This window comes from Heterocephalus glaber, unplaced genomic scaffold, assembly GCF_053883595.1.
Source record: "Heterocephalus glaber isolate CG9 unplaced genomic scaffold, H.glaber_assembly_v1.0 deba00001610, whole genome shotgun sequence".
In the NCBI taxonomy this organism is placed as follows: domain Eukaryota; kingdom Metazoa; phylum Chordata; class Mammalia; order Rodentia; family Bathyergidae; genus Heterocephalus; species Heterocephalus glaber.
In genome coordinates, this window is record NW_028258381.1 from 39,586,173 (window position 1) to 39,613,479 (window position 27,307).

General features: G+C 42.9%; 1 protein-coding gene across 11 annotated transcripts in view; it reads left to right on the forward strand.

Annotated features, from left to right (window-relative positions):
- Trrap (transformation/transcription domain associated protein) overlaps window positions 1-27,307 on the forward strand; it is a 122,600-nt gene that overhangs the window by 65,278 nt on the left and 30,015 nt on the right. For all 11 annotated transcript variants that reach the window (XM_013070634.3, XM_013070636.3, XM_013070635.3 and 8 more), the window contains 16 exons: window positions 7,492-7,758; window positions 9,979-10,185; window positions 11,191-11,349; window positions 11,444-11,578; window positions 12,838-12,948; window positions 14,009-14,155; window positions 16,321-16,534; window positions 17,020-17,145; window positions 18,843-18,989; window positions 19,988-20,187; window positions 20,809-20,930; window positions 21,243-21,456; window positions 23,585-23,764; window positions 25,390-25,536; window positions 26,623-26,742; window positions 26,961-27,248. In XM_013070634.3, coding sequence (XP_012926088.1) covers window positions 7,492-7,758; window positions 9,979-10,185; window positions 11,191-11,349; window positions 11,444-11,578; window positions 12,838-12,948; window positions 14,009-14,155; window positions 16,321-16,534; window positions 17,020-17,145; window positions 18,843-18,989; window positions 19,988-20,187; window positions 20,809-20,930; window positions 21,243-21,456; window positions 23,585-23,764; window positions 25,390-25,536; window positions 26,623-26,742; window positions 26,961-27,248 — 2,784 coding nt within the window. The remainder of the gene's footprint in view (window positions 1-7,491; window positions 7,759-9,978; window positions 10,186-11,190; window positions 11,350-11,443; window positions 11,579-12,837; window positions 12,949-14,008; window positions 14,156-16,320; window positions 16,535-17,019; window positions 17,146-18,842; window positions 18,990-19,987; window positions 20,188-20,808; window positions 20,931-21,242; window positions 21,457-23,584; window positions 23,765-25,389; window positions 25,537-26,622; window positions 26,743-26,960; window positions 27,249-27,307) is intronic.

Sequence of the window (27,307 nt, forward strand, 5' to 3'; positions counted from 1 at the left end):
CTGGGTTTTTTGAGGAGTCAATTTTTTTGTCATTCTTTATATATTCTAGATATTAGTCCTTTGTCTGAGAAATGCTGGCAAAAACATTTTTCCATTCTGTAGTTTGTCTCCACTCTGTTGGTGGTTTCCTTTGCTGTGCAGCTTTTTAAAAATTATTTTATTTTTGTTACTGGGGATCGAACTGGGGATCTTGCGCTTGTGAGGCGGCGAGGCAGGCAGAACCACTGAGCAAAATCCCTGAGCCTTGTGCAGCTTTTTAATTTTGTTGATTCCATTTTGTTGATTCTTGATGATATTTCTTTTTTTTTTTAATACCCCCCCCACACCAGGAATCAAACTCAGGACCTTGCGCTTGCCAGATTGGTGTTATTTCTTATGCAATTGGGATTCTGTTCTGAAAGTCCTTGCCCATGCCTGTGTCTTCAAGAGTTTTAACTTTCAGACTGAAGATAAACCTTCCAGTTTCCATTTTAACATTTAGATCTTTGATCCATATTGATTTTAGTTTAGTACATGGTGAGAGATATGAATCTAGGTTCAATCTTCTGCATATGGATAGCCAGTTTTTCCAGGACCATTATTTAAAGAGTCTGTCTTTCCTCCAGAGTATGTTTTTGGCCCCTTTGTCAAAGATCTGATAGCGGAATGAGCCTAGGTTTATCTCTGTTTTGTTCTTTTGATCCTCAGGTCTGCTTTTGTGCCAGTACCACACTGTTTTTATCACTATAACTTTGTAATATAACTTGGAATTCAGAATTGTGACGCCTCCTGCTTTGCTCTTGTTACTTAGCATTGCTTTTGCTGTTCTGGGTCTCTTCTGATTACAAATGAATTTTAGGATTGTTTTCTCTAGTTCTGTGAGGAATGCTGTTGGTATTTTGATTGGGATTGTTTTAAGTCTGTTTTATCAGTTTGGAAGTATAATCATTTTGACCTTATTGGTTTTGCCTGTCCAGAAACGGGATATCTTTCCATTTTCTGAAGTTCTCTTTGATCTCCTTTTTTCACAATAACTAGCTTTGGTTATAGAAGTCTTTCACTTCCTTGGTTAGGTTAATTTCTAAGTATTTGCCTTTTCTTGATGCTCTTGTGAATTGTATACCTAATTTTTTTCTCAGTGAGTTCATTATTGGTGTATAGGAACGCTATTGATTTCTTTGTGTTGATTTTGTATCCTGCTACATTGCTGACTTTGGTTGTTCTGGGAGTCTTTTATTGGAACTTTTTGGGTCTTCTATGTCATGGATCATATTATCTGCAAATAATGATAATGCGACCTTTTCCTTTCCTATACATACCCTTTATTTCTTTCTCTTGCCTCATTGCTCTGGGTAATGTTTTGAGTACTTTATTGACCAAGAGTGGTGATAATGGGCATCCTTGTCTTATTCCTGATTTTAGAAAACTTTCAAGTTCTTCCGCTTGTAATATGATGTTGGCAGTAGGTTTGTCAAAAATGGCTTTTATCAGATTAAGAGACAGTCTTTCTGTATTTTTTTTTTCCCCAGAGTTTATCTATTGAGTTGATAGTGTAATTTTTGTTCTTGCTTCTATTTATGTGATGTATTACATTTGTTAACTTGCACATGTTGAATCATCCTTGTATCCGCGGGATGAAGTCTATTTGGTCATGATGTTGTGTGCTCTTTTCAATTATTTTTTGAATTCTGTTTTCTAGAATCTTATTGAGGATTTTTGCATCAGTGTTCCTTAAAGAGATTGGCCTGTATTTTTCTTTTTTGGTTGGATCCTTGTCTGGTTTTGAAATCAGGATAATGCTAGCTTCCAGGAATGACTTTGAGAATACCCCTTCCCTTGTAATTTGATTAAAGAGTTTGAGGAGTATTGGCATTAGATCTAATCTGAATTTCTTCTACAATTTAGAAGTGAATCTGTTGGGACCTGGGCTTTTATTGGTAGGGTTTTTATTACTGTTAGAATTTCATTACCTATTCCTGGATTATTCAGGATTTTTGTATCTTTTTGGTGCAATGTTGGTAATTCATATATATCTAACAAACTGTTCTTTTCTTCTGAATTCGCCATCTTATTGGAGTCCTCGCTTTTGGAAGTACTTGCTAATAATCTGGATTTAGGCAGTATTTGTTGTAACTTCACCTAACTGCATTGATATGGGTTCATTCTTTTTCTTTCCTTCTCTCTCTCTCTCTCTCTCTCTCTCTCTCTCTCTCTCGGTTAGATTGGCTAAAGGTTTGTCTATTTTGTTTATTCTTTAAAAGAACCAGCCCTATGTTTCATTGATTCTTTTTTTTTTTAGTACCGGGGATTGAACTCGGGTCCTTGCACTTGCACAGCAGGCGGCAAAACCACGGAGCTAAATCCCCGGCCCCCATTGATTCCTTTTTTTTGTCTCAATATCATTAATTTCTTCTCTGAGCTTTATAATTTCCTTCCTTTTACTACCTTTGCATTTGGATTCTTGGTTTTTTTAGGACTCTGAAGTGTACATCATTAGATTATTTATTTGGACCCACTCTGTTTTTCTAATATGAGCATTCACAGCCATAAACTTACATCTTAGGAGTGCTTTCATTATGTCCCATAAATTCTGGTATGTTGTACTGGCATTAATGTTTGATTTTAGGAACTAATTTCTTCCTTAATTTTGTGATCCATTGATTATTAAAGAGGTATATTGTTTAATTTCTATGTATTTGCATAATTTCTATGATTTCTTTTTTTTCTGTACTTTGTTTTCCTATTGATTCTAGTTTCATTGTACTTTATTCTGATAACATACAAAGGATAATTTTGATTCTTTTGCATTTAAGCATGCTTTATTGGCTAGTATTTGGTGTATTTTGGAGAAAGTTGCATATTGTGCTGAGAAGAAAGTATATTCTCTGTTGTTGGGCGGAACACTTTGTAGATACATTTTTTTAGGTACTGGGGATCGAACTTGGGTCCTTGCATTTGTGAGGCAGGCAGCAGAACCACTGAGCTAAATCCCTGGGCCTGTAGATACCTATTAAGCCCAATTGTTTGAAGTATTTGTTCAACTCTGGTATTTCTTTGTTTTGTTTTGTATGGGTTTTTTGGTCTAGTTGATTTGTGACAGTGGAGTATTAAGGACCAGTAGTGTTTATTTTATGAAGTTGGGTGTGCTGGTGTTCATTGCTTATATGGTTTATAATTATTATTTATTCCTGTTCAATTGTTCCCTTAACCAATATGTAGTGACCTTCTATGCCTTTCTGATTAGTTTTGGCTTGAAATCCACTTTGTCTAAAAATAAGATAGCTACTTCTGCTTGTTTTTCATGTTTCCCACTCAAGGAATATTGTTTTCCATCCTTTGACTTTTAGTCTGTGAATATCTTTTTGAAGTAAATGTGTTTCTTGTGTATGACATACCATTGGATTCTGTTTCTTGATCCATCTGCCAATTTGTGCCTTTTGATTGGGGAATTGAGACCATTCACATTAAGAGTTATTACTGAAAGGTACTGACTTATTCCTGTCATTGCATTATTTTCTGGCTGGTGATTTGCTTTGTTTTACTTAACTACTCTCCCTGCCTCATGTAGTCATTCTATTAGACATTGTTAGCTTCATTTTCTCTTTCTGGGATATCCTTGAGAATTTTTTGGAGTGCTGGTTCGGTGGTCATGATTTTTTTTTTTTTTTTTTTTTTTTGAGACAGGGTCTTGCTATGTAGTTCAGGCTGCCTTGAACTAACTCACTGTGGAGCTCAGGCTGGCCTCAAACTTGCAGCAATCATCATGCCTCAGCCTCCTGAATGCTGGCATTACAGGCGTGCATCACCATGCTTGATGGCCATGAATTTCTTAAATTGCTCTTTGTCATGGAAAGACCTTATTTCTCCATTAATTTTGCATGATAGTTTTGCCGTCTGGGTTGAAAGGTTTTTTTTAGAGCTTCAAACACTTCGCTTCAAGCTTATTTGGCCTTTAAGGTTTGTGTTGAGAAGTCTGCTGTAATTATAATGGGTTTACCTATGTAAGTGATTTGTCTGGTTTTTTCTGACAACTTTAAGGTTCTGTCCTTGTGTTGAATTTCTAGGATACTGACTGTGATGTGTCATGGAGAGGTTCTTTTCTGGTTTGTGCTATTTGGGGTTCTATGTGCCTCACTTACCTGTATGTTAGATTATTTCCTGATATTCAGAAAGTTTTTTTGTTATTTCTGTAAACAAGTTTTTTACACTTTTTGTGCTGTCTTTAATTTGTCACTAATTCCAATAAATCTTAGTCTTTGCATCAACTGGCAGTTGTTGGATCCATTTCTCATGTTGTCCTTTTTTCTTTTTTTTTTTCTTTTTTTGGTACCAGGATCTAACTCAGAACCTTGCTCTTGCAAGGCACGCAGAGGAACCACTGAGCTAAATCCCCAGCCCCCATGTTCTCCTAATTTTAAGGTATCTCTACATAATTGGTCACCAGCATTGGGACCTATAGTACAGTTCTGACATTTTCTTCACATTGATTGCTTCTGCTGCCCATCCTTTCAGTGGAATATTAAATCTTGTGGATTTCTGTTTGATACCTTTACATGGACTCTTAATTCTTTGCTAAACTGGTCATGAATGTTTTGCACAGTTTTATTTAGCTCAGCTAGTTTCTTTATTGGTGTTTTCTGTAAACTTGCTGATGATTTTATTAAGTCCATTGTCCCATTAATTGTACCTTCTTTGAGCTTGCTGAGCACCTTATTGATTTGTTTTTTTAATCTCTGTTATTCTTTCAAATCAATAGGCTATGTGGTTTTTGATTTTCTACCCCTCAGTGCCCCATGAATCAGATTTGGGGGAGTTGGAAGTTTATGGAGATATTTTGTTTTCTTGTGTTCTCATGGTTTTGTTATTTTGTTTTGTGCTGAGGATCGTGGGTTGATTACAGTGGAAGACTTTGTTGCTGATATGGAGACCTCTTTAGTATCTGCTTTTCAGTGAGGCACTCTGGGCATGGCTAACTATAGTCCTTTGCCTCTGTCCCAGTAGCCAACCCCTTGTGTTTGTCTGGGAGGGGAGGCTGTAGTATATTTGGCCCAGGACCCAGTTCTCAGGGAGTGAGTGACAATATTATTAACAACACAAAGGCAATTCAGATATTGGCATCCAGAGAAAACCACTTAATATCAACAACTATGCCGCCTTTGCAATAACAATAAAATCAGCAAAAATAGTAGTGTGAAAGAGAAACTGGATATTGGCAACCCCTAAAAATCAATAATGTACCACCCTTAGCCATGAAAAATACATCTATAATTATAGTATAAACACTAAAAATACAAACAGTAAATATCTACTAAATGAAACAAATATAACTTCACTAACAGTAAAGCATTCAAAAGTAATAGCACAGAATTAAATAAGATTCGTAAAGTTTAATGATTATACTAGGAAAGACAGAAGTGGTGGAGGAAAAAGTAAAATTTGGAAAATTAATGGAAAATGAGTAAGATAAAGGAGCCTGTTGAGCAAAAAGAAATTAATAGTTCTAGATAAAACCAGTAAAAGAATGAACAGGAAAAAGAATAATAAAGAATAAACAGAGCGGGGAAAAAAGAAAAATAAGGAAAAAAGTTAAAAGGAGTAAAAGGAGAGGGGAAAAGAGGGAAAACCCCACATTTCCAAAAACTGATAAAGGAAAAAAGAAAAAAATGATTCTAAAACAAAATCACCTGTAGTTTTGAATGAGTGGTTTATTTTTGGGATCTGCAATTTTGGAATCCAGAAGTCATGGTTTTCTCTGCCTAGCTTTACAGCCTGTAAGTTTGGGAGGTGCCCCTCTCCTCCAGAGGCCCCTCTGTATACTCCAGATGATGGCAGCCCTCTAAGTTTGTGTGTGTGCTTGCTCACTTTGTTCTCCGCTGGATGTAGGCAGCAGGACAGGGGTTCAGGCAGACTCCTCCACTTAATGCCAGCACTTTCAGATCCAACTACCTCTGAAAGGTCACATTCATCAGTCCTGGTTTCTCATGCCAGGTGATGGGGCCCATGTTCTTCCTGGCCTGACCTTAAACTTCTCAGGGCCTCTGTGTTGATCCTGTACCCTTTCTGTGGCTGCCTTTCACCCAGTCACTGTAGGACGGTAATACTGGAAGCCCTGAAGTGGAGTTGCTCTGTGGCTCAGATTTAAATAGTAAATCCCTTCCCTAAATGATGTCTGATTATGGCAGGTGATGCACTGGGTTTCTTCTCCAGCTCTAGCCTGCTGAGAATGAATCACTTTTGAAGTAAAGTGACTGTTTTTGTAGTTTACGAATAGCTATGGGCTTTTGAGGGCGGGGGGCTAGTGCTTCTGGCCAGGTCAGTAATTTATGCCTAGATCTGTTGACCCTCCAGGCTTACCTTCTTTTCCCAGGCGTTGGCCTCTTCCATAATCGGGTTGGTCAGTGGGTTGGTGCCTCTGCTGCCCTGTGTGGAGGGGGAAAAAATGCAGAGTCAACCTGGAGTTGGCAGGTAGCTGTGGTCAGGGTGCGAATTTACAGGTGTAGAGTTGGTCAGGGGCCAGTGTGTGGGTCATTCACGGGCACAGGTCTGCCTGATCCCTACCCTGAGATTGTTGATTTGTGTAAGTTGTTTGTTGGGATGCTGATTGTGTGGCATTCTACATCTGCAGTGTGGGTTAATGGTCTCCAGAGGTGAGTACTGCATATGTGTTAATGCTTACATCCTGCAGTTTTGACATTACTCCCAGCTCCTGAGCTGATCTTTGTCATGATATTTGTGTTATCAAGTGGGCATAGGTAGCTTGGCCAGAGCCCTTTCCCCTGCACTACCTCCTCTAGTCTGTGTCTTCTGGGTCAGATGATCTGATTTGGGACTGGTGGAGAGTTGAGTTTTGAGTGTCGTCATGAGGAGAAACAGTGTGGACAGACTGTGGGCAGAGAGGGGTTCGCTGCCCAGGAGCAGCAGATCCAGGGGAGAGGAGCTGTGGGGGCCACGCAGTCCCAGTGGAAGGCTCCAGTCTGTGTTCCAGAGTAGGACAGAAAAGTGGACAGAAAGTGGTCAGGGTGTGTGGTTGATCTGAATGGGTCAACATCATACTCGATTTACTAGTCATATAGAATATTCCTCAGAGAATGTACATTTTTTTCATATATCCATAAAACACATTTAAAAAGTCTGTCAGCTACTTGTTCACATGGCAAACCGTTACAAATTTTTGAAAACATTTTTTTTTTTCTGGGTCACATTTTCTGATCATAATGCAGAAAACAAGAAATAACCAAAAGTCGACCAGGAAAAGAATATCAAGCACTTGGAAATAAGGAACTTAGTCTTGAATCATCTTATATCAAAGACAGAATTTTTCTTTTTTGCCTCAGGTTCCTTTGCTCACTGCATTTTGACTTTAATATGAAGTGAGTTTAAAAGGAAAATTGATGTGGCATGTACATAGAGAGAGAGCGTGTGTGTGTTTAGGGTTTAAACTTGTCATATGCCTCTTAGTAGGTAACAGTTTAAAACTGGAAATGAGTTCCCTCCTGCTGCATCTCCTGGCAGGTCCTAGATCCCGAGAAGCAGGCAGACATGCTGGACTCCCTGCGGATCTGTCTTCTGCAGTATGCCACGCTGCTGGTGGAGCATGCCCCCCACCACATCCATGACAACAATAAGAACCGCAACAGCAAGCTGCGCCGCCTGATGACCTTTGCGTGGCCCTGCCTGCTCTCCAAGGCCTGCGTGGACCCAGCGTGCAAATACAGCGGGCACTTACTTCTGGCACACATTATCGCCAAATTTGCAATACATAAGAAAATTGTCCTCCAGGTACTTAGCAGGACTCCCTCCCACCCTGCCCTACATTCAGATCTTTTCTCACATGGGTGCACCTTCTCCTTAAATAGCTCTGCCTCACCTTTTTTCTTGTCTTAGCCTTTACCATTAAAAGCAAAACAGACTTATCTCTGCCATCTTGAAAGTGTGAACAAACAAACACTGTGATTTCACTTTCAAAGTACTTAGAATAGTCAGAATCATGGAGACAAAGAGTAGAGGGGCTGGGGAGAGGGATATGAGAAGTCAGTGCTTAATGATCACAGAATTTCTGTCTGGGACAGTGAGAATATTCTAGAGGTGGGTGGTAGTGCTAGTTGCACTGCAAATCAGTGTGCTTAATGTTGGACTGTATACATAAGGGTATTTTAGATTGAGCATATTTTAGTATAATAAAAGAAAAATTGAGGGGGAAAGACTATGAATGCACTTACATTGATCCTTCTATCTCTTTCCTCCTCAGTCACTGCACTGCTCTCTGGTTCCTTGGTAGCCTTGCTCTAAAGAAGTGTCTCCCTCAAGGTCATCTACTCATTGAGTTTTGGCCTCCAACTCTGATATTCTATTGAAAAAAAAATTTTTTTTTTTTTTTTTTGGCACTAGGTATCGAACTTGGGTCTTTGCGCTTGTCCAGCAGGCGGTGAAACCACTGAGCTAAATCCCCGGCCCAGAAAAAAATTTTTTTAAGAAAGGGAATCTCATCTGGCTGTGGTGGCATACTGCTGTAATCTCAGCACATGGGAGGCTGAGGCAGGAGGATTTCTGCCGAGTACAAGGTCAGCCTGGGCTACACATTAAGTTCAAGGCCAGCTTGGACTTCATAGGGAGACCCTGTCTGTCTAAATAAAAAAAAACAAGAGGAAAACGCTCTCTCACTATAGTGCCCAGACTGGCCCCAAGCTCTTGGACTTAAAGGGTTCACCTCCTTCAGCCTTCCTAGTCCAGTAGCTTGGACTACAGGTGGACACCATAACACCATCTGAAAAATTTTTTTTTTTGGCACCAGGGATTGAACTCAGGTCCTTGCGCTTGCACAGCAGGTGTTGAAACCACTGAACTAAATCCCTGGCCAATCTGAAAATATTTTGTCCAGAATTCCACCTCATGAACTCCTTGTAGCCAAAAACAATAGGTACTTTGAACTTACATCTTATGACTGCCTTGTTAATGACCTCTCTGTTGTGTTGATTTCTGACCTTCCTTGAACTCTGGTTGAGGCTCTGAAGTTGGGCAGTGGTCAGTTGAGTTTTGTTTCCACCACTCACAAATTCTGTGTCTCTGGACAACTCAGTATTTAGGCAAGAATTAAATATAGCCAAGTGTGGTAGCATAGGCCTATAATTTCAGCACCTTGAGAGGCTGAAACAGGAAGATTGCAAGTTCAAACCCAGCCAGGGCAATTGAGTGACTTAGCAAGAGTCTGTCTCAATAAGGGGTTGGGGGTATGGCTCAGTGTGCAGGCCCTTGGTTCAATCCTTGTACCACCAAGAAAAAATAGTAATAGTACACTTGCTTATTCAGCATTGACCAGCTAGCTCTTGTCCTGAGTCCATCTTTGGAGGTTTTCCCTCATTACTTCCTCTTGTGAACCTTTATGAGGGCAAAGTCCAGACCCAGAAAGCCAGTGATGAACTCTCACAGGCACTTGAGATGTGACTCCAGGCTCTATGACAGGCACTGCTTTTCCCGTTGTCTTAGCAAGAAACCTGAGGGCATCTCTGAGACTCTCTTCCTCCCCAGTCCGCAGGTATTGGCCAGTCCTACTGCTCCCAACACCCTTCCTTTCCCACTGCACGCTCAAAATCAAGCTCTTCCTTGTGTTTCTTTGGCCTTACAGCTTACCTTTACCTCTCACTTGAAGTATTAAAATTGCGGCTTATTCCTGCGCTTTTTAATCCATTTCTCACACTGTGGCTAGAGGGAAATGATTTGTGCACCTTACTGCCTGCTCTTAGGCTAGATGAAAGTGATGTGCAAGGGGTTGATTCCTGGCACACCCTAGGTGCTCTGTGAATATTAGAGTGATTGTATGCATTGAATAGAACTTAATGAAAGAGCAATAATAAGAGAGATAATGATACTAGTAATAAGAGAGCCCTAAGGAAATTTTTATTTACTTTACAAAAACATCATGCCTTGGCCCTAAGTCATTGTTTGTATCCTGTTCTTTAAATCCTTCAGTTTCACCATACATGGATTTCTTTTCTGTTCTAGGTTTTCCACAGTCTTCTGAAGGCTCATGCAATGGAAGCCCGAGCAATTGTCAGGCAAGCCATGGCCATCTTGACTCCAGCAGTGCCTGCCCGCATGGAGGACGGCCACCAGATGCTCACACACTGGACCAGGAAGATCATCGTGGAAGAAGGACACACTGTCCCGCAGCTGGTGCATATTTTGCATTTGATCGTGCAGCATTTTAAGGTGTGTAGAAAGTGTACTAGATTGCCACTTAGTGTGTTTTCAGGCATCCATTTTGAACTGCTGCCTTTTTCTGTAATAATAAAATGATTATTATTTGTCTTTTAGTAAAGCTGTTGCCAGGTCACTGAGTAGTTCGTATATGTGTGTATTGCTTTATGAACATAGAAATTGCTGGATTATAGAGAATGTATCTTGATGCATGCCTCTTTCTGCTTGGTTGCTTTTTAAATAAACTGTTACTGAAGTACTTAACCCTGAATAGAGATAAAGTGTTAATTTAAGGTAGGAGGTGATCATCAGTGACTGTAGATTTTGGTCTCTTGGCTTGAAGGCACTTCCTTCCCTATAGCCAAATCCCCCATGCTGGGACTTACTTCTCTGTAAATGTTTTTTGTAGATTTTAGGTATAGAAAAAAAGACTGCATTGAAAGTTCATTCTTTTGGTACTGGGGATCAAACTTGGGACCTTGCGCTTTCCAGGCAGGCGCCAGAGCCACTGAGCTAAATCCCCGGCAAAAGTTCATTTTTTTTGTTTTGTTTTGTTTTTTGGTACTAGGGATTGAACTCAGGACCTTCCGATTGCGAGACTGGTGGTGGCACCACTGAGCTAAATCCCCAGCCCAAGAGTTCATTTTTTTTTTTTTTCTTTTTAAAAAGTTCATTTTTTTAAATAGCTGTTTTAAAATTGGAAATCTGCTTCTTATGTGTTAAGCTTTTTTCTATCTCAAGTCTGAAGTTTGATACATTTGACTAGACTCGCGTACCTACAGAACATTCATATTTCCAACATACTGTGTTTAAAGATGATACTGACAGGCTGAAATGTGCCGTCATTTTGATACTGAGCGAGGCCCGTGCAGTGGTGGTTAGCACACAGATGAGGTAGTGGAGTTTTCTTGGCACAGCTTTGACTCGGAATCCTGAATCCTGAGGATGAGGTTGGGTTGGATGTGCATGTACAGGGGCGTGTGTGTCCTCAGGATGGTGCTGGCACTGTGCCCATAGGTGTACCACCCTGTTCGGCACCACCTGGTTCAGCATATGGTCAGCGCCATGCAGAGACTGGGCTTCACACCCAGTGTCACCATCGAGCAGAGGCGGTTGGCTGTGGACCTGTCTGAAGTCGTCATCAAGTGGGAATTACAGAGGATCAAGGACCAGCAGGTGGGCATGTCCACCCTTAGTGCCATCGCTGCTTGTGTTCCCTGTACTGCTCCCTAGAAATCAGTCAGTAAGTTGAGGTGTGTGTGTGTTTAAGCCGGATTCCGATATGGACCCAAATTCCAGTGGAGAAGGAGTCAATTCTGTCTCATCCTCTATCAAGAGAGGCCTGTCTGTGGATTCTGCCCAGGAGGTGAAGCGATTCAGGACAGCCACCGGAGCCATCAGTGCAGTAAGAGCACATGCTTTCCTTACAGTGCCATGTATCATGGAATTTTGAAATGTGCCGTGCTGCACTCTAGGAGGGCAGCTGGGAACAACCCAGGGGTATTTGACTTACTCAAGGTGTTTCCCACACTTTCAGACACATTTTTCTTAGAGGTTTTTAGTACTGGTTAGTCACTTATGGAAAGGCATCAAAAGAAACTCTGAGAGGTGGCAGTGTAACTCAGTAGTGGAATGCCCGCCTAGCATGCTCAAAGCCCTGGATTCCATTCCCAGCAAAGCCAAGGGTGGGGACTCTTTGCAAAGTAAGAACCTGTTCATGTAGCGTTCGTTTCTTTTAAGAGCCAGTGCTTTTGTTGGAAGGGTAGCCATAGAGGAGGGGTCTTGGGCGTCTCGCTCTCCACCCCTTGCCGGGATGCAGCCCTGAAGGCCCTCACCTCCGCAGTGTGGCCTGGCTTATCAGCACTGGCTTGGCCACCCACTTTCAGCATCGTGTCCCTGCACTCACTGTCCCGCCATCTCACCTGAGGTGGCTCTGTTCCACCCAGGTGCCAGGCGGAAACCTGGGCCCATCTGACTGTCCGCTCCCTTCTCCCCAGACTTGTGGCCGAGAACCTCCCCTCCCACGGCACAGGCCCTGTCACCTCTCCTGATTAGGAGGGTCATGAAACTGACTCCCAGTTTCTTGAGCTATTTCCATTTTCATGTTATTTCAATATGTATTTTAGAAAGCATTCAGCATCAGAAGCTTTCTTTTCAAACTTAAGTCAGGGGAAACTGGCTAGAAGGTATGTGGAACCTCTGTAATATCTTGTAAATGTTTTCGAAAACTTAAGTTTTTAAAAAACTTCCGCCCCTCCATCAAGGCCCCCAGGCTCTGCCGGTGCCCCTGTTCCCCAGGCATCTCCTTCAGCGCCCTGGCCTCCCAGGCCTTTCCTCCTTGTGTGACTGCTCTGTGTCCTCTGCTCACTTAAGACCTGTCCTGCCAGCCTTTTCTCTTCTACCTGGCTGGCTTCTTCTCAGTCACCATATCTTTTGCTTCCTGAGACACTCTGTCTCTGTCACAGGAGCCATCCCTTCCTTGTTGCCATTTTGTATGTTGGTTGTCCACTCACCTGCAAGGGCAGAGGCCACATTTGTCCCTGTTCCCCGTGCCCATAATAGTCTCCCTGGGAGGTCTGGCACATCTGTCAAACCCATCAGCACCCAGGGTTGGCAGTTCTTGGTGGGAAAGTCCTTCGTGCCTTAAAGGACGGGCCTTTTTAGGTGTTCGGAAGGAGCCAATCACTGCCTGGAGCTGACTCTCTTCTTGCCAAGCCTATTGACAAGCAGCACACAGACACCGTGGTGAACTTCCTCATCCGAGTGGCTTGTCAGGTACTGGACTATAGGACAGTGACTGCTTAGCGACACTACAGAATGTTGTCTCTGACAAATGAGTCCAAAAGAAACAGACCAGGCCTAATAGCAGCTTTGTCACTTTCCTGCCAGATTCCACTGATTTCTTGGCAGCTTAATATTTCTGAAATTTGCCTGTGTCTTAAAATTGGTGTGATTTAGAAACCAAAGCAGAGGTGGGCGTGGTGGCACACACCTGTAATCCCAGTGCTGGAGAGGCTGAGGCAGGAGGATGGCCAGGAGTGTGAGGCCAGCCTGGGCTACACAGTGAGATCCTATCTCAAAAAAAGAAAAGAAAAACACAATGTAAAATATGTCTTTTAATTAACAGCATCTTAGTGTGAGTGAAGTATGGCAGTTTTAGTATTCTTAGTTATTTCCAGGTTTTTATTTATTTGGTATATGTTTGTGATGCATAGCCGTCATTTTGAGAAACTGGTATATATATATTGTATTTTGATCATTTTCAATACCTTTTTGTCTCCCTCTCTATTCTCCCCTTCCCACTACCCCCCTGCAAATTTTCTGTGTCCTTACCTTGGGAACAGTGCATAGGTCATAATGGTGATGAGATAGTCCGACCTACGCAAAAGGTATATAACATGTAGGGTTTAAGGAAACCCCAGTTTGATACACTTGAGTTGACTTATCATTCATGCCTGGAAATCCATATCTGAAACTTCACTTTCATATTTCAAAAACCGTTGTACATTGTTTATTCTTTTTTTAAAAATTTGGGGATCTTATGTTCTTATAACTATTTAAATAAAATAGGGCGTCTTGCAGTACTGTTGAGAATTTCCACGTACTGGAGAGAAGTGAATAATTCCTTGTCGTGTCCTGCCGTGTGTGGAGCCCCGCCAGAGGAGCACACGGATGGCGCAGGAGCCGTGGGGAGGGGACCCCCTAGGGGCTCGGGCCTCAGGAGGTGGCCTGAGGTGGTGAGACGGCTGTGGGCGCGGCTGTGGTCCGAGCAGTGTCGCTGGCAGCCCTGGAGTGACTGGACGTGGGGACTGGCCTAACTTGGATGCGCTTCTAGGTGAACGACAACACCAACACTGCGGGGTCCCCTGGGGATGTGTTGTCTCGCCGCTGTGTCAGCCTCCTGAAGACTGCGCTAAGACCGGACATGTGGTCCAAGTCGGAGCTCAAGCTGCAGTGGTTCGACAAGCTGCTGATGACTGTGGTAGGTGCATGGGTCTTTAGGCTGGGACGGGTCATGGAGGCACACGTGGGACCTGTGTGGGTCCTTCTGGGCCGACACTGGCAGTCCCCACCTGTGAGCTGGGGACCTCTTTCACTTCCTCTTCAGGTAGCTTCTCAGGAGGAGCCAGTGTGACACACTGAGTGTCGTTTTGAACTTGAGCTTTCTTGCACACATAGCCTCAAGTACATTCTAGGTTGTTTAAAACATAATAGCTGCCTTGCATTTGCAGATGCATTTCTTAAACTGACCTAACTATTTGCCTTGGGAAGAACATTTTTAGTTGATTTATGCCCCAACATTGAGAATAAAGCTTGAATTTTAAAAGCAGATTTTAACGATGAACTTATAGTTAGTTATCAGGGGTTATATTGGGCTCAGGGCGCTTAGTCAGGTAATCAGCATTTGGGGCAATCACCTGTTCATCTTGTTTTTCTGAAAACCACAATCTTGTAATTTTCTAGTAGCAGCAAAAGCTATTGTCCTGCTTAGCCATTTCGTTGTTATTATAGGTTCTATATGTCTATCATTGTCTGATGGAATTTGAAAGTTTTCACTTTTGGAATTATGAAACCTATTTATTGTAGGCAGTGCTTTTTGTTTGTTGTTTTGAGATGGAGTTTAGCTATGTATTCCAGGCTAGCCTTCAACTCACTATCTAGCCCAGGTTGGCCTCGAACTTGCAACAGTGCTCCTGCCTCAGCCTCCTGAATGCTGGGAGTACAGGCATGAGCCACCATGGACACTTGTGTTGGACTGCAAAGACCGATGTGGTTGCTTAGATGTTTTGAAAGGTCATAAAATGCGGTTCTGTGTTGTGAATCAGGAGTTTAAAGACCCTCGGAGACTGTAGCACGTGCTGCTTCTCCATAGTCTCAGTTTCTTCCTCTTTTTTTTGTTTTTCTGGTACTGGGGATCAAACTTGGGTCCTTGCGCTTGCAAGGCAGGTGGCAGAACCACTGGGCTAGATCCCTGGCCCTCAGTTTCTTCCTCTTTGTTGCTGAAGTCCCATGCATTCATTGTTGTAGTGAGCGGTCTCTGCTGCTTCACTGGCAGGCATGTTCATGAAGCCAGGTGCCATGCTCAGTCTTCCTGCCCTCGCTCCTGTGATCTGCATGCATACACACAGTGCATGTCCCAGGCCACAGACACTCGATGTCATGAAGCAGTCTCCCTCCTCGCTATAAACCATGCTCTTTGTTTTTTGTATTTTTTTCATTATTTTTAATGCTGTCATCTGTTAGATTGATTCAGTGATAGGCAGTTTGAAAGCTACTTCTCTTTGGAGGGATTTTTGCATTTTTAAAAAATAAAATTCATTGTAGTAAATTTGCTTTTTTAGTTCAGTTTTTAGTGATTTAACTCATTTTCCATTTGTCCCAAGAATACTCTCCAGCAGCGCTTGTGGCTCTGTTGTTTACCCTGAGTCACCTCATGGATTATAGTCCTAACCTTGTCCCCAAAGTTTGCCACAGACTTTCTCACACTTTTCCCATCACTATCTAGTATATCAATAATCTTTGGAAACAAAAAACATTATTCTCTTTATGGCACTGTTTTAGTAGTGGTTTTTTTTTCAGTTTTTTAAAAAAATTTTATTTTATTGGTACATTTTAGGTATACAATAAATGACATTCATCATTGGAAATTTGCACTTTACGTAATCTCTCTTGGTTCTTACGCAAAATATAGTAATTCTTGATCTCTGAAAACTAAATGAATATTGGCAGCGACCTGCACTTTTTTCTAAACAGGAAGTGAGTTAAAAATATTGATGTTATTTAATATTGAACATTTATATTTGAATGAGCCTTTTAGAAAGAGATTTAGCTAAATATTTAAAGCAGATTTATAAATAACACATGAGCTCCTGTTGTATGTGGTGGTCACATGCTCTGATGGATATGATATGTTTATTCTTTAGCTGTGTTCTGCTTAGTTCCCAAATACTGGTGGCATGTAGTGTTTTTTTTTGGTACCGGGGCATGAACTTGGGACCTTGTGCTTGCAAGGCAGGTAGCAGAACCACTGAGATAAATCCCCAGCCCCGGTGGCATGTAGTTTTAAATGTTGCTGGATTTTCGTTTCTGTATTCATTGTTGCCACTGCTTGCTTTCTCTGTGAGTGCCTGTATTCTCTCACCACAGGAGCAGCCAAATCAAGTGAACTACGGAAATATTTGCACAGGGTTAGAAGTGCTGAGTTTCTTGCTCTCTGTGCTCCAGTCCCCGGCCATCCTCAGCAGCTTCAAACCCCTGCAGCGCGGCATTGCTGCCTGCATGACGTGCGGGAACACCAAGGTGCTGCGAGCCGTCCACGGCCTCCTCTCCCGCCTCATGAGCATCTTCCCGACAGAGCCAAGTAGGTGTGGTGCTGAGGGCACTCACCCTCCACGTGAGCAGTTCATCATGCCCCTTTCCTTTTACTCCACCTTTCTTTAGGAAAAAAAAAAAGAAAGTTGGCAGAAACTTTTTAACACCATCAGATTGTTTTCTGTCTCCTTTGGAAGTCAGTTCATCTGCTGAACACAGCTATTTCCTTTAGATACTAAAGGGTACTTGGATTAAAGTATCTTGCAGCAAATGTTGAGCAGTCGGCAAGGTCAGAGTTTCCCATGTTATCAGTAAATGTATTTGGAGTGCCTTCTAGTAAGGCGTGGCGAGGTAAGAGCTTACCTATGGAAGATGGGACCCGTGCACAGGAGGGCTACAGGGCACTGCAGTGAAAGCGAAGAGCCCACGTCAGCCACTGCAGACACCAGCACAGTCAGAGCTCAGAATGTAGCTGAGGAGTGTGCCAGCCCAAGAACCCCAACCCCAGTGCCTGGTCCCGGGCTTGCATTTCAGGTACTTCGAGCGTGGCCTCCAAGTATGAAGAGCTGGAGTGCCTCTATGCAGCTGTGGGGAAGGTCATCTACGAAGGCCTCACCAACTACGAGAAAGCCACCAATGCAAATCCCTCCCAGCTCTTTGGTGAGTGCATGTCTGGTTTTGTCAGCAGTGGTTCAGTTGGGTGCTCATCTCTGCTCCCTGGATATGCTGTTCTGGGAAAGGCTCAGGTTGTTGGGATGAACGTTGAGCTGGTGGGTTGTGTAAGAAGCCTCTGTGTGTCCATTGCCCACAAAGCCTCTGTCCTGCTGGTAAGCCAAGGTCTCACTTGAGCCTGTCTCACTGGTGTGGTTCTGGCTGGCCAGGCGAAACAAAAGGTAGTCAGTTGGTTCCCAGATACCTGGCATCCGGATGTCTACATACTCTGCTTTTTGTCACTCAGGTTTTTGATAAGTATTAGACTTCCGGTTACCATTTTTTTCTCCCTTATTACATAGTCATTGTGTAAAACATTGCAAATATAAATGAAGGAGAACTAAATTCTGTCTCACTGTAAGCTTCTCCACCCATGAGCAATCAGTGTTAACATTTTGGAATGTGTCATTTTTGCATACACATGTCTACAGGTACATAGTTTGTTATGTAAATGCTTATGTCTAAATTTATAATCTTATTTTTGCTTACATTTCTTACTTTACAAACTCTGGATCTTCACTCTCTGAAATTCGGGAGCCAGATAAATTTGGTTTAATCCCTTGCTGTACAAACTTTTTCTTTTTTGGAAACAAGGTCTTACTGTATATTTCAGGCTTGAACTTACTATGTAGACTAGGCTGGCCTTGAACTTCCTGCTTCATCCTTCCAAGGGCTGGGATTTTAGGTGTGTGCCTCCATACCCACTGCTCTGTTTTTGGAACCAGGTACCTTTTGAGAGTGAGGAGAACATTTGTGACTCTCACTGGAGTCATCGTAGATCCTGACTCCCATCACAGAATGGGTGAGCATCTCTCATTCGTTCTCCAAAGAGCTGAGAAGAGCTGACCTCCCTGAGCCCTGCGGCCCTGGTTGCTCCTCTGTGGGGGTGACAGATGCTGGGTTGAGGTAGACGTGGAGAGCTAGCCACACTAGGCTCCCTGGGACAGACCAGGCTGTCACTGGCATCTGGAAAACAGTACCTGGGAATGTCAGAGCCATTCTGAATGTTTGACCCCATTTAAGTAGGGGTCAAAATGATTAGACCTCAGTTATGAAAAGCAGATGACTTCTGTATACTCATTGTTCATGTTCTAGTGTTGGCTTTGCTGACTTTAACTGATTCTATACATGTTTTCAGAATGATGTAGAAATTAAAGTCCACAATATTTATCATGTTCAGATAGGCTAGTGAAAAAGAAAGCTTTTTTTTAACTTTCCACCCATGTCATATCTTATTACTAAGGATGGTTTGTCAAAACCTAGATATAAAACTGAGAGCTGAAGAAGTCAGTTCTGGACAGTGGTGTTGACCAGGAGGTGACGATGAGAACAGTGTTTCAGAATGTAGTTTGTGCCCTGAGAAGCTCACAGTCTGGGCCTTGAGGTCATTCTTTATTTTCTTCATCAGCACTTATTTTTTTTTTTTTTTTTTGCTTTTTGGGACAAGGTCTTCCCATGTAGTTCAGGCTGGCCTTGAACTCACCTTGTAGCCCAGGCTGACCTTGAACTCAGGGATTCTCCTGCCCCAGCCTCCTGAGTGCTGGGATCACAGGGTGTGCCACATCCAGCTTCAGCACATTTCCGTTACTCAGTTTTGTGCTCTTGTTACTTTACTTTGTAAAACTTCTGTAATTTCTCCATTGCAGGAACCCTCATGATCCTCAAGTCGGCCTGTAGCAACAACCCAAGCTACATCGACAGGCTCATCTCTGTCTTTATGCGCTCCCTGCAGAAGATGGTCCGAGAGCATCTCAATCCACAGGCAGCATCTGGGAGCACAGAAGCAACAGCAGGTGACAGCCCGGGCCCTGTGTTTCCCTAGACTCCACTGAATACCTGAGCAACACAGGCTACGTGATTTACCTCTGAATGTGGATTAACATGAAGTCCTGTTGTTTATGTGGAATTTGTTACAGCTACTCTATAACCGAGGTTTAAAATCAAAACAAAGTTTATTGTAAAAATCTGCTTTAAAAATTTGTGGATGTAAGAATAAAAAAAATTTAAAAGCGGTTGCACCCTGATGTGCACCCTTTATCTTAGTTAAGTAGTATTATCAGATTGCTGTAAGACAGAGACTGCTTATTCAGAGCTGCTCTCTCTGAAGCATCAAGTCACAGGTTCCAGATGACACCCAAGGGCTTCAGGAACCTGGGTGATGAGTGGGCAGTTGGCAGGAGCCGTGGTTGGCATGGCTGCTGGATGCATCTCAGGACCTAAGTGTGCTGTGACTGGCTTCAGGGTGGGGTTGGAGAGTTGGGGTGACCTGCGTGGGTCCCACCAACTCTGTCATCCCCCTTCCTTGTGGGCAGAGCTACGAGAGGGCCACTCTTTTTTTTTAAGTCAAGTCAATTTAGTTTTTTTTTTTTTTTAATTAATTTTATTGGCACATTTTAGGTATACAGTATAATGACATTCATCATTGGAAATTTGCACCTTTACATAATCTCTCTTGGTTCTTTTTTTCCCCCCCTTCCCCTGCCCTCCCTTCAACCCCTCCATCCCTCCCTATTTACAAAGACTTTGTTTCCACTTCCATTTTCTCATATTAATTCCATTCCCTTCTTTCCTTCCCCTACCCCTCCCACTGCTCCTTCCCCTTTGGAGGGCCACTCTTGTAAGGTGCAGCAGTAAAAAGTGATGAGTCCTTCAAATCCCAGAACTCTAGTTACTAGGGATAAGATTTGGAGGGGAGTGGACAGAACCCAGCATGCCAAGTAGCACATGGTGGTGGCTCTGGTAGACCCTGTAGAGATTTGCTGGAGTAAGTTCTCTGCTTCCACGTGAACAGGAACAAGTGAGCTGGTGATGCTGAGTCTGGAACTGGTGAAGACGCGGCTCGCCGTGATGAGCATGGAGATGCGCAAGAACTTCATCCAGGCCATTCTGACGTCCCTCATTGAAAAGTCCCCCGATGCCAAAATCCTCCGGGCTGTGGTGAAGATTGTAGAAGAATGGGTTAAGAACAATTCTCCCATGGCGGCCAATCAGGTGGGCTGGGAGGGGCACTGTGTTCTGCCCCAAATAACCCTCCTTTGAATGTGAGGGAAATTCAAGCATCACCTTCTTGCTCTTCTGAAACTTTTTGAAGCAAATGTTTTTGGTTTTTGCTTTTTATTTTAATATTTGCACCCTCAGTACCTTTGATTAGGATGGAATTCACTCAGTGCACTTTAGAAATGTTACACTGAAATTTGAGATTGACCGTATTATTGTGGCTTCTGTTAAAATATTAAGTGGCCCTTTATTCTTTACTTTTTCATGGTGGTTAGAGGTAAGCTAGAAAATAATAATAGTAACAGTAATAATAAGGGAATATTATTTAACTTAATGAGGTGCTTGCAAACTTCTGATTTGTTGTACAATTCAGTTATTTTCTCTCCAAAGTGTCATAGCCTCTTTTAAAACTGTATTGGCATGTCTTGATTTTAAGCACACAGAGATAACCAAAGTCATCTTTGTTTTCTGCTTAGAAATAACCTTGTCTTTTGTAGTTGATAAAATTGCAGAAATTTAAAAAGTAGTGGAGCAGTTGGCTGAAATATTTGTAAATATATCTTTTCTCAAATAGAAGTGATTAACCTTTTATTTTGCAAAACAAATTTTATACAGACACCTACACTCCGGGAGAAGTCTATTTTGCTTGTGAAAATGATGACCTACATAGAAAAACGTTTCCCAGAAGACCTTGAGTTAAATGCCCAGTTTTTAGACCTTGTTAATTATGTCTACAGGTAATTACAGCATTTAATCAAATATTGCATACATTGGCCCGTCATGGCTCTGACCAGCCAGTACTGGTCTTTTACTTATACCTAAGTTAAAAATAATCATTTCAATACTAAATCATGCAACCACTTTGGCATCATCCATGACCCTTTGGCTGAAGTGTTACTTAAACCTGCCACAACTGATTGTGAATGTTTGGCTGAGATAGTGGCATTTCCGAGAACCGGTGTCCGCCTGTTCTTTGCTTGTTTGCTCACAGCTTGAGCAGCCGTCCTCTGGCTCTTGCTGACGTCTTGATGTGACTCCTCTGATTACAGGGATGAGGCTCTGTCTGGCAGTGAGCTGACTGCAAAGCTTGAGCCTGCCTTTCTCTCAGGGCTGCGTTGTGGCCAGCCACTCATCAGGGCCAAGTTCTTTGAAGTTTTTGACAACTCTATGAAGCGCCGGGTATACGAGCGCCTGCTCTATGTGACCTGTTCCCAGAATTGGGAGGCCATGGGGAACCACTTTTGGATCAAGCAGTGCATTGAGGTAGGATGGACATAGCTCACCGGCAGTGGCTGGGGTGGGGAATGTGGGTTTTCTCAGTGACATAGAAGCCAGGAGGTGTTCACATACACTAAGGTGAATTAGAAATCTGTGGCACAGCCTGCTGATTAGTTTTTGAGACATGGTCTCACTGTGTATTTGGGCTGGTCTTGAACTCACTGTGTGGTCTAGGCTGACTGCAGACTGGCTGCAATCCTCCTACCTCAGCCTCCTGGGATTACAGGTGTGTGACACCACACTTGCCTGAGGCCGTTAATCTCTGGGAAGTAATGATGATTCAAGGCCAAGTGTTCAGGAGGGGTTTTGGTTGATTTATTTAAACCTTTAATCAAAAAGTCCACTGATACTTCTTTGTAGACAGATTCATTTTTCTCAAATATAAATATTTTAAAATTCTGTCTATGTACTTGCAGACAACTGAGGCAGAAGGTTAAGCTCTCCCTAATGCAAAGGAAAGGAACTATGGCACTGGGTCTCAGGAAGAGTTTGTACTGTGTTTCTGTTCGGCTGAGTGGAGGTTGTGTCAGTGCCAGGTGCAGTATGGGATGAGATATTGTGGCAAGTATATATGAATTGATTAGAGAAGGAGTTCAAGCCAAGATCCTTGATCCTTCTCGCCTTAGTCCCCGAGTACCTGGTCAACCCCTGGAGTTAACCAATTAAAGGCCTCTCTGCAGCCATTATCATTCTTTAACTTCACAGGGACAGCAGGAGCAGCTTCCTTCCTGTTTACCTACCTCCCCTCTTGCCTACCAGTTTCCTCTGTTGCTGCAAAGTTGTTCAAAGCAGATCACGTGACTCCCTGTCCTTACACGTGACTCAAGCCCCAACCTCCTGGTTAGGTCCTCCGGGGCCTAGTGATTGCACTCATGCCTCCCTTCCAGCCCTGTCCCATCTCTCTTCCTCAGGTAGCCTCCTGACAAGCTTGTCTGTCATGGTTTTTTGCGTGTTTTGGTTTTTCTTTTTTGAGACAGGGTCTCACTATTTAGCCCAGGCTGCCCTCGAACTTTCAGGAGGATCATAGGCATGTGCCACGATGCCTTTTTTGGGGGTCCTTTCTTTAAAAATTGTCAGTTAACTAATTTTATATATTGATAGAAGAGTACAAGGTGATGTTACAGTGTGCAAATAGTGTGAAGTAGTTAAATGGAGTTAACATATCACTTTAAACACATAACATTTTCTCTGGTGAGAACATTGGAACTTTATTCTTTACAAAATTGAAGTCAATTTTGAAATGAAGAGAGTACTATAACTGTGTACCATACATACACAGTTATTAATTGTATTGAACTTGCCATGCAGTAGAGCCCTACAAAACATTCCTGCTGTCTAGCAAAGATTTTGAGTCCTTGGCCTTCCATGTTCCTGAACACCCCACACTCTCATGTCTCAGGCCCTTTTATTTTCTGGCAGTTCTTCTGCTTGTTGGCTGCATTATCACAGTGAGTGTGTCCAGGTGTGCCCTTCCCTTTGACACATCAGCCATCTCTGAGGTAGACAAATGCATGTCCAGGGCCTCCAGAGCACGTGCTGGTGCTCAGTTAATACTGCAGGTTGTAAGAATGGCTTGGTCAAGAGCAGTGGGAGCATAGACTGTGATCGAGCACACATAGGGGTGCCATGTGGGGAACAAGGGTGGTCCCGTTATGGGGGCAGGCAAGGGGCTCTAGCACCTCACAGGAGGTCTCTGCATCTCCTTGAGACAGATGCTTGCACTGTTCTGAGGCTGAAGGAAGCCTTTGGGCCTGCAGATGAGGCAGAGGTTCTGTCCAGTTGGAGCTGACATTGGCAGGGCGTGGGGTGTGACAGGCAGTGAGAGAGGAGGAAAGCAGGGCAGAAGTAAGACGCAGAGGTCTTCCCGGCTTTCCAGATGGGAGGTGCCGCTGAGAGCCAGAGGAGGGGAAGATGCTTAGCAACACTGGGCCTGCAGAGCCAGAGGAACCTGTGCCGGGGACAGCTGGAAGGGGAGTTTGGGCTGTCTAACCCTGGAGAGTGGTGTGGCACTGAGCGGGTCATCTCTGTGTGCACACCTGTGGAGATGACGGGGTGTTTACGACCCCTGCAGGCCACAGGTGCTTGAGGCCTGTCTTTCCCGCAACCTTTTCAGCTCCTCCTGGCTGTGTGTGAGAAGAGCACTCCCATTGGCACCAGCTGCCAGGGAGCCATCCTTCCATCCATAACCAATGTCATCAACCTGGCTGACAGCCACGACCGAGCCGCCTTCGCTATGGTCACACATGTCAAGCAGGAGCCTCGGGAGCGAGAGAACAGCGAGTCCAAGGAGGAGGTAAAGCCTTTGCGCTCTGCAGGCAGAATTCCCATTCCTGCTCGAGAGTTGTATATTGACAAGAGCAGTGTATCAACTCTTGTTTCCTCCAGAAAGCTCTGAATGTAGTGGCTGAGTTCAACCAGATTTTCCTAAAATTGAGAAGCATCTTATATTGGCCAAAGTCTTAGGCGGTGTTTCCTTTAGTGGTTAGCTTTTGGGTAACTCAGCCTTTTTGGAATGTTGGCTTTTAGAAGACAGTTCCCCAGCAGTGGGGAAAGGGAGAGTACCCTTTCTTATACACAGAAAATCTCCTTTCTCTAACAAATAAGAATTTTTTTCTTTTTTTTTGAGATAGGGTCTCACAGTAGTTCAGGCTGGCCTTGAACTCACTATGTAGCCTAGGCTGGCTTCAGACTTGTGTTGATCCTCCTGCCTCAGCCTCCCAAGTGCTGGGATTCCAGGTGTGCGTTACCACACCTGGCTAGAATTTAAAATTTTCTTCACTGTTGCTGAATACAAAATCATTTGTTGGTTTAATCTTTCCTTATTGTAGTCTTCTTGTGTGAAATAAATTTGTCTTTGAAATCATTCTGCATTTTCAAGGATGAAAAACAGCCGATCTATTGATTTAAAGAACTAGTTGGAGGCTGAGACAGGAGGATCACAAGTTTGAGCTCAACCTAGGCAACTTAGTGACTTGGTGAGACTCTGTCTCCGTTTTTTTTTTTTAAGAGGCTGGGAATGTAGCTCAGTGTGAAGCCCTGGGTTTGACCCACAGTACCCCACCCTCACCCTTACACCACCCGAAGAAAGTTTGATGATTGAATTTTTGACTTTTTCCAGAAGCTTTAGACAGAAAGAGAAATCATTCTTTTAGGGGACTGAATCATGGAAAACATAGCAATCATGTCCTACCCAGTGATTCGGACAGCATTCATCTGAATGACTAAAGTGGCTAGGCAACTATATTGCATTTTGAGGAATCATGGGCTGTAATTCCTGACAGTCTTTATTGTTTTTACTGTTTGAAGCTTGTACTATTTTTCTTTTTTACCTTGCAAATATGAAAGCTAAATGGTGATATTTCTATAGTTGTTTTTAAAAAAGAGATAGGCTTGGCCTGGTTGATCTGGTGTTTGTTTTAAAATTCAAGGTTTTTTAAGTACGAGTTGAGTACTCATCTAAAATGCTCAGGAACGGAAGTGTTTCAGATTTTGTAGCTTTTTGAATTTTGAAATACTTACATAGAGACTTTACCACAGTTGTATATTCTTAATCCAAAATTCTGAAATCCAGACTACTTCACAATCCCAGGTTTTTTGAGTTATCATATCAGCACTCAAATTGTCTGTTTTAGAGCATTTTAGATTTTGGAATTCTGGAGTAGGGATACTCAGCCTATAGTTCTAGATAATAAAAATTTTACTTGCCAAAAGTGTAGCAGTCTGTAGGATTTGTATTTGTTCGACTTTCTTTTGTTCGTTTGTTTATTTATTTATTTGTTTGTTTATTTATTTATTTCAGTACCGGGGATCAAACCCGGGACCTTACACTTGGGAGGTAGGCAGCGGCAGCACTGAGCTAAATCCCCGACTGTTAGCTTTTAAACTGTGACCTTTTGGGTTTGCTTGTTTACTTTTTAGGATGTTGAGATAGATATTGAACTAGCTCCTGGAGATCAGACCAGCACACCCAAAACCAAAGAACTTTCTGAAAAGGACATTGGAAACCAGCTGCATATGTTAACCAATAGACACGACAAGTTTCTTGACACTCTTCGTGAAGTGAAGGTCTGTATGCAAGTTTGGAAGGACAGGTGTGTCATCTCCTGCACACTCCCCCCTGAATATTTTGAATACTAAATCAGGATTATTCCACACTGATGTGTGTTTTTCTTTTACAATTTTTTGTTTGTTTGTTTTTGGTACCGGGGATCGAACTCAGGTCCTTGCGCTTGCGCAGCAGGCGGCGAAACCACTGAGCTAAATCATTTAATTTTCTTTTCTGTCACAAGTGAAACCATCATATAGGCCTGTAAGTCTCTTAAGTGGTGGATATTTAATATAAAGATATGAGGAAGCATTTATAGTATCTTGTGAAAAAAATAAGAAAAAGAAGTTAATATCTCCATTGCTATCCCTTGAAATAGGTAGCAAAATTATTTACTAAAAGTATATAATGAGATATGATGCTAGGGCTTTCTGAATAAAAGAGAAGAAAATGAGGACCAGTTACTGTAGTGAATCCAGTTTTCTCTGTGGAGTGAGGATGTCCAAGTGCCTCTGCTTTTGAGATTTAGCCAGAGAGAAACTCGGGCTTCTGCAAACCCTCTGGTTAACTATGGGTATCACCATTTTCTGTAATAACTTTTGAGTGGATCGGTTAAGGCTCCACACCGCAAGTCACTCTGGAAGAATATTACACAGAAACAGTGTTTATTCTGTTTCATACCAGGACCAAGATGAAGAAAAATCACAAACTACTTATCACAAATAATCTGTACATTAAAAATGTTTTGGTGACTAATCCTGAATTTCTGCATTAAATCAGTCGTTGAACTTGGACCTGAATGACACCATTGTCATCTTGGATAAGTGTAAAATGCTTGAGCAGGACTCGAGGATTCTTAAATATGCAAATGACAGGCTGTCATCTCATGGATCAAGCACCTTAATAGAGCCCTGCTCCTGGTGCCATTGCTGACAGAAAGAAAGGCTGTGGGCCCACGTTCCCAAGCCCAGAGGCCTTCTGTGGGTGGTGGTCCCCATGTGGATCCTAACCATTTGCCTTGGCATTTATAACACGGCTGATGTCTTCTGGGCGTGGATGTGGGAGGCGTAGCCTGTGGCCCTGAGCTCATCCTCTTTTGTCCCCAGACTGGCGCACTGCTCAGTGCCTTTGTTCAGCTGTGCCACATCTCCACGACATTGGCAGAGAAAACCTGGGTCCAGCTTTTCCCCAGATTGTGGAAGATCCTCTCCGACAGACAGCAGCATGTGAGTACATTTTTTAAATCCTATTTGGAAAAAAATGTGGTTTTAGTTCTCGATAAGCATTTGTGAAAGAACACAGTCTTAAGTTTCAGAGGATGAAGGAATTGCTAAGTGTTGTCCAAGACTCAATTATCAAAAAAAGTCCTAGATGCCTTGTGGACAAAGTACAGCCTTGCTGGGTTTTGAGCAAAGGCCTAAGTGAGTATGCTTTCTGGTTCCAGGCCCTGGCAGGTGAGATAAGTCCATTCCTGTGCAGTGGCAGTCACCAGGTACAGCGGGACTGTCAGCCCAGTGCACTGAACTGCTTCGTGGAGGCCATGTCCCAGTGTGTCCCCCCGATCCCCATCAGACCCTGTGTTCTGAAGTACCTGGGGAAGACCCACAACCTCTGGTTCAGGTCCACGTTGATGCTGGAGCACCAGGCCTTTGAAAAGGGTCTGAGTCTGCAGATTAAACCAAAGCAGACAACAGAGTTTTATGAGCAGGAGAGCATAACACCACCTCAGCAGGTGAGCACTCGAGCCGATTACCTCTTGCCAGTGGTATCACGCTTTCAGTAGGCATAGCT